The sequence below is a fragment of the Alnus glutinosa genome, chromosome 7, assembly GCF_958979055.1.
Source record: "Alnus glutinosa chromosome 7, dhAlnGlut1.1, whole genome shotgun sequence".
In the NCBI taxonomy this organism is placed as follows: domain Eukaryota; kingdom Viridiplantae; phylum Streptophyta; class Magnoliopsida; order Fagales; family Betulaceae; genus Alnus; species Alnus glutinosa.
This window is the reverse complement of record NC_084892.1, coordinates 21,517,213-21,523,839: the sequence shown is the minus strand read 5'-3', so window position 1 is coordinate 21,523,839 and position 6,627 is coordinate 21,517,213. Positions and strand designations below refer to the sequence as shown.

Here is a 6,627-nt window from a genome sequence, read left to right as displayed (position 1 = left end):
CCTATTTATTTTTCTTGGTCTTTACAAGTATTTTCATGAATCGAACCCCAGATCGACCATACTTTCTTTGTCACTGTGCACTTAAGAACAAAGGCGCCTTTTCTTGTTTTCATAAGAGCTATTTTCAGAAATAGGTTGAACCTGTTTCCATTTTTCGTGTTCGTGTTTTGTTTTTAAAACAAGTAACCAAACGCTAGTCAACATTGCCGAAACATGTTTTGTTGTTTTGGAAACAGAAAATCTGTTTTCAAAACAAGTTGCCAAACGGGCTCCTGGAATTCTACCAACTTGATGTTATCTCTTACATTCTTTTCGATCCACGCATCAGCATATGATTCACCTGAGTAAACTACATCGACAATGCAATATTGTGAATTTTCATAATTAAATGAAAGTTATCAACAATAAGGAAGTTTTATTCCCCACTTAAAATAGATGATTAAGACTACACCTATGTAAACAATGATTTTAACATGTTTTATGGGATTTTTTAATCGATCGGTATAATTTACTTGGATTTTTAGACATTAAATGTTGAGTAAAAGATTTTGATTTATTTTGTATTAAAAAAACCCTTTTAATTTTGCTATGTATTTTTTTTTTTTTTTAAAGTTCAAAATTATGTGGTTTTTATTTGTATTGGAAGAGGAATCAATAGGAGGAGAGTCTATAATCGAAAGAATTTAAAATATACGTTTACATATTTTCATTCTTATATTTTTATTTTATTTTTTAAATTTAATGTAGCATTCTAATAAAATAATTTTAAACTTGTTTTAAACTACTTTGTACATTATCTTTTACTTTTTAAATATAATCACATGACATGATGACGAGTTTTAATTATTAAAAAGTAAAAATCAATGCATGGCACGGGTTATATACTTATATTCTTGTGTTGCTTAAAAAAAAAATAAATAAATAAATAAACTAATATAACATACGGAGAGTCGGCTTAAGGGCTGAGATTGTCTGAATTAAATCCAGTGGGAACTAGGAAACCTATATATGTATATATATACTTTCAAACTTATTCCTTGAAGAAGGCGAAACCTTGAAAGAGTTCCGAGTCTCGTTGATAACCTTATTTTCTCTCCCAAAAGAAAATAACCCCAAAACGCGCGCTTACAATCGCTAGGGATTTCGGGTTCAGTGGAAGAAGGAAAGAGCTCTGCACTCTCCCAAAACTGTAAGTTTTCCCCCCAAATTCTCTCTTCAATTCTTCTGTTTTCAGCGCTCTTCTGTACTGGCATGATTTTAACCTGTCGGCTCACCCTCCGATTCAACCAATCAGATCCTTCGGCGCTCTCTCTCTCTCTCTCTCTCTCTGTCTCTTCTAGGGTTTCTGATTTCAGAGTCTTCCTCTGACCGTAGAGCTTGGGGATGGCGACCGCTTCAGGTACTTGGATCTTTTCGCTTCCCCGCTATTTCTCGTTCTCTCATATGAACCTACTTTTATTGTACTCTCTATTTTATACTTCAATCTTGAAATTTTTTGGATCAATTGGAGCATCTGTTTCTATAATTTCTTATAACTGATTGTATCAAATCATTTTGTTGCGTTTCTGGGTTGGAATTTGGTCATTTTGCTGGTTTGTACGAAATTTCGCATTTTTCAGGGTTCCTTGTAGGGGGTTCAGATTTTAATTTTTTTTTTAAAAAAAGAAATCTAAAATTTAGAGAAAGGTTTGTATTATTTGAAATTTAGGTTAAAAAAAGAATAACAAACAAATGATTTGAACGAGGGAGCATCAAGACTGGAGGATAAGGTCATGGGTTCAATACTATAGGGGTCCATGTGTTGTATTTATCATTTGAAAACTACAAGTCTGCAAGACATGTTACTTGTGCTGATAGTGGCTTATTTGCTTATGTTATTTATTTTGGCAATTTTTATATCGTGTTACTGTTATAGCTGTTGAGTAAGTTGTATAGCGTGGATATTAATTGTTATAAAATTGGATTTCTTCTTTCTACTCATGATAAATAATGTTGTTGGTTTTAACACTAATTTATCAAATTCCTGGTACTTAGTCCAATTCGCGATTCTGTGAAGTGCTGTCTTTCATCTTTCATGAAGTTAACATTTTAAAACATCCAATATTTATTTTGTTTATATATGGTGGGGCTTGCAGTTGCATTTAAGTCTAGGGAGGACCATCGGAAGCAAATTGAATTGGAAGAAGCGCGTAAAGCTGGGCTTGCACCTGCTGAGGTTGATGAGGATGGAAAAGAGATCAACCCTCATATTCCCCAGTATATGTCATCTGCACCTTGGTATCTCAATGCTGAAAGACCTGTAAGTAGATTTCTTCTCTTGTTCTTGGTCGTCTAGACCGGCATGTAGAGCTTGTAAAAATTCAAATGTTCTTTATTTTTGCATCTTTCAGAGTTTAAAACATCAAAGGAAGTGGAAATCAGATCCGAATTACACAAAATCATGGTATGACAGAGGTGCAAAGATTTACCAAGCTGACAAGTACAGGAAGGGTGCATGTGAAAAGTGAGTGATCTCCTCCCCCACCAAACGCACACACACCACCCACCCACACCCACCTAAATGTCAGTATTCCTCCTACTCTATCTAGCAATCAAATGGCTAAAAACATCCTAGTCTAGCTATTTTACTTAGAAGCGCCTTGTGCCTTGTTATAAAACTTTTTTACTTATATATAAAAAAAAAACCATTGGTGGTAATGCCAAAAACTTGGGTGGTTGGCTTGTGTACGGCCTTCTCTTCTTACCAACCAAAAAGAAGCCTATGTTATTAGTTCTTGTCTTTATTGCATGTGCAGCATAATAATTGATAAATGCTTTTTAACAGTTGTGGAGCTATGACACACGATTCAAAGGCATGCATGGATAGACCCCGGAAAGTGGGAGCAAAATGGACGAACAAACACATTGCCCCTGATGAAAAAATAGAGACGTTTGAGCTTGACTATGATGGTAAACGGGACCGGTGGAATGGCTATGATGCATCCACCTATGCCTATGTCATTGAGAGATATGAAGCAAGAGATGAAGCTCGAAGGAAATACCTGAAAGACCAACAGCTTAAAAAACTTGAGGAGAAGAACAATAACCAAAATGATGAGGCTGGGGTAAGCGATGACGATGAAGAAGAAGATGGTCTAAGGGTAGATGAAGCCAAGGTTGATGAGAGCAAACAAATGGACTTTGCAAAGGTTGAAAAGCGTGTACGGACAACAGGTGGTGGAAGCACTGGAACTGTGAGGTGAGAGATTCCCTCTACTGCCACTTGTTTAATATCACTCCAATTAAAGAAGAAAAGTGAATCTTTCATGGTTGTGTTTGCTGGTCTCATATACAACTATGTGGAAATATATTCCCACTTTGTGTGTTGGATGTTATAAATAGTCATTACTTAAGTATACATTTTGCAGGAACTTGCGTATTCGGGAGGACACAGCAAAATATCTTTTGAATCTTGATGTCAACTCTGCACATTATGATCCCAAAACCCGGTCCATGCGTGAAGATCCTTTGCCCGATGCAGATCCTAATGAGAAGTTCTATGGGGTAAGTGCCCTTGAAGATTAGATATTATATTATGTTAAATTACCAATTATCATAAAAGCTTAAGCTAATAGGAATGAGTGTATTTAATCATTAAATTAATGTTCTAACATATTAAGATTTTCTTAAGGTGCAGCTGCAAGATTATATTATATATTGATCTCACTTTGGTTTTTTTGAATTTTTATATTATAGGGAGATAATCAACATAGAGATAGTGGTGAAGCTTTGGAATTCAAGCAACTTAACATCCATGCTTGTGAAGCATTTGACAAGGGACAAGACATTCACATGCAAGCAGCTCCATCCCAAGCCGAGTTGCTTTATAAGAATTATAAGGTCATCAAGGAGAAATTGAAATTCCAAACGAAGGACACCATCTTGGAGAAGTATGGCAATGCAGCTGCTGAAGAAGAACTTCCAATGGAGCTTCTTCTAGGACAAAGTGAAAGACAGGTTGAATATGACCGTGCTGGAAGGATTATAAAGGGGCAGGTATGATTTCTAGTAATGGTCTAATCTTAATTCTCTTACTCTTTTAATTTTTTGCAATTTCAACTTTTGATGAGCAAAAGATGCTTGCAAAGAAGCATTTGGTTATATTGTGCATTAGAAGCTGAATTGCTTCTTCACACTGTTATGGTTTTTCAGTGAGATGAACTTCATCAGATGGTGTATCTTGATCTTACTGCATGAATAATTTCTTTAGCATTGTCAGTCTTGTAATTTTGATTTTGTGCAGAAGACTGTAAAATGCGTAATTACAATCATTACAGAGAAAGTCAATCTTTCATGTTTTATTTTCTTGTTTGCTTAAAATGTCTGTCTTATTCTATGTACAGGAGAGGGCACTTCCTAGAAGCAAATATGAAGAAGATGTTTACATTAACAACCACACATATGTTTGGGGTTCGTGGTGGAAGGATCATCAGTGGGGTTACAAGTGCTGCAAGCAGATGATCCGAAACAGCTATTGCACTGGTGCCGCTGGAATAGAAGCTGCTGAGGCTGCTACAGATCTTATGAAGGCTAATATTGCTCGTAAGGAAGCTACTGAAGGTGTGTATTAGTTTCAGTCTTTTTATTTCGGGTCTTCTTTCTTATTGAAATAAAAACCATCTTTGTGTTGGTTTTCAATTTTTTCTATTACCGCTTAAAGTTGACATTGTATTATGAACCTAAAAACAGATTTGCCTCCGCCAGTGGAGCCGAAAAGGCTTGCTACTTGGGGAACTGATATCCCTGATGATCTGGTTTTGGATGACAAGTTACTTGCTGAGGCACTTAAAAAGGTGAACTTTATTATATTAGTTGTTTTTTTTTTCTTGTTCTTAATACTTACGTCATCATCTACTTCTTTCTTAGAAAAATAAAAAATCATCTACTTACTTCTTTCTTAATATAAAGTCTCATTCAGATTTTGCCATTAGAAGTGGTGTCTATAAACTTCTCTATTAGTAAGTGGAATTTGAGTTGGGTTTTTCATAAGTGGAAGGATAACCAATTAGAAGCAATCAAGCTCTATTAAGGGCATGAAATTTCAGAATAAGTTGCAGAGATATCTTGTTTATGCCATCTAAATTTTGAATTGATCTTATTAAGCTTTGGAGGTGTACATTTAAATTTTGTTGCTTGGACATTGTTCTGCACATACATTATCATTAACTAAAATTTGTTTTGCTTGGACAGGAGGACGAAAGGAGGAGAGAAGAGAAAGATGATAGAAAACGTAAATACAACGTCAGATATAATGATGAGGTAGGATCTTTTAAAAGGGTAGATTGTTTGTCGCTTTCTTGTGGAATTTTCACCATCATTTTCATCTACTTTAGGTTACACATGAGGATATGGAAGCATATAGGATGAAGAAAGTCCATCACGACGATCCAATGAAGGATTTCTTACACTAAGGTCACGCAGGTTCTTTTCCTTTTCCTTTTCCTCCCTTGTTAGAAGACATGGGTGTCGGTGAGACAAGAGAGGTATTGTAAGAAAGACATTTAGTATGCGGAATGATTATTCCATTGGTATAACACTGGAATAAAACTCCGAATATGTATGTCAATATTTGGTACAGTGGTGAATGGAATTAGTGTTGTTAAATTTCTAAAAAACACCCTTATTATACAATTCTAATTAACATTTTATGTACTTTTTTTTTTTTACTATTTTGTAAAAAATAAAAAATAAAATTTTTGTCAATTCATTCATGCTTCTCCTCAGCCTTGTGATGCTGTGACGAATGGGCTCTCCCATAAACTGGTCCACCAGGTTCAGGACCTGGCTCAGTCTCCTTGTTGGAGAGAATGGGTGGATCACATCTAAAATTTCATTTCAAAACCAGAGTAGAAGACTCAGATTCAGAAAACAAGCTAGACAATCAGATTAGAAAAATAACAGAAAGAAATTATTAACAAAGAAATTAAATTTATGTATATTAAAAATACAAATACTGTCAGGCAACCGAAGATTCATTTAAAAAGCTACTTATACAAAACTGACAAATCTACTTTAAAAGAAGAAGAAAAAAATTATTGACAAATTAGAGCAAAAAATCAGCAAAATCAGAGATAAAAAAACTCATAATTTATCACTTTCTCCATGGAAGTTGAAAGATGGACACTTGAGGAAAGGGAACTGTAACCCACAAAGAAAAATAACAAAGAAGCATATCTGCAGCTCCTGTGGTAATAGGGAAAGGTAGGGTTATGCGTGAGACAAGTGCGAGGAAGATTAGTGAGAGTTAAGGGAGGGAGGCTGAGAAAGTTGTGGGGGTTTGAGGTTGGAGGTGGATGACATATCTCAGTTGAAGAAGCCCAAATTTGATGTCCATGGGAGGCCTGTGCCGTGTAGGTTTCACTCCATGGGAAAGAGGAGCAACGGGTGGTGAGGAAGTTGAAGATGGCATAGAAAAACAAAGCATGTGGTGGAGATGGAAGTGGAGCTAAAGATCAAGGAAAAAAGAAAAAGAAAAAGGAATGAATGAAAAATGAAAGAAAAACAAAAATTGAGAAGGGTATGGGGAAGGAGGAAATTGGCAAAACTTATATTCCCCCTCCTCGAGCGCGCGGAAGAGTGTTTGAGAGA

At 35.6% G+C, this 6,627-nt stretch overlaps 1 protein-coding gene across 2 annotated transcripts; it reads left to right on the top strand.

The window, feature by feature from the left end:
• Positions 1 to 1,028: 1,028 nt before the first annotated feature.
• On the top strand, positions 1,029 to 5,746 carry LOC133873521 (pre-mRNA-splicing factor SLU7-A). Of its 2 annotated transcripts, none has more exons than XM_062311232.1 (11): positions 1,029 to 1,189; positions 1,295 to 1,399; positions 2,136 to 2,299; positions 2,391 to 2,503; positions 2,825 to 3,238; positions 3,408 to 3,543; positions 3,736 to 4,035; positions 4,383 to 4,599; positions 4,729 to 4,832; positions 5,230 to 5,298; positions 5,373 to 5,746. In XM_062311232.1, exons 2-11 carry the CDS (start codon positions 1,384 to 1,386, stop codon positions 5,448 to 5,450), a joined length of 1,611 nt encoding a protein of 536 aa, XP_062167216.1. In that variant the 5' UTR covers positions 1,029 to 1,189; positions 1,295 to 1,383; the 3' UTR covers positions 5,451 to 5,746. The 2 variants fall into 2 exon arrangements, with proteins under 2 accessions (XP_062167216.1, XP_062167217.1); XM_062311233.1 differs by having other exon boundaries at positions 1,037 to 1,189; positions 1,341 to 1,399.
• Positions 5,747 to 6,627: the final 881 nt, after the last annotated feature.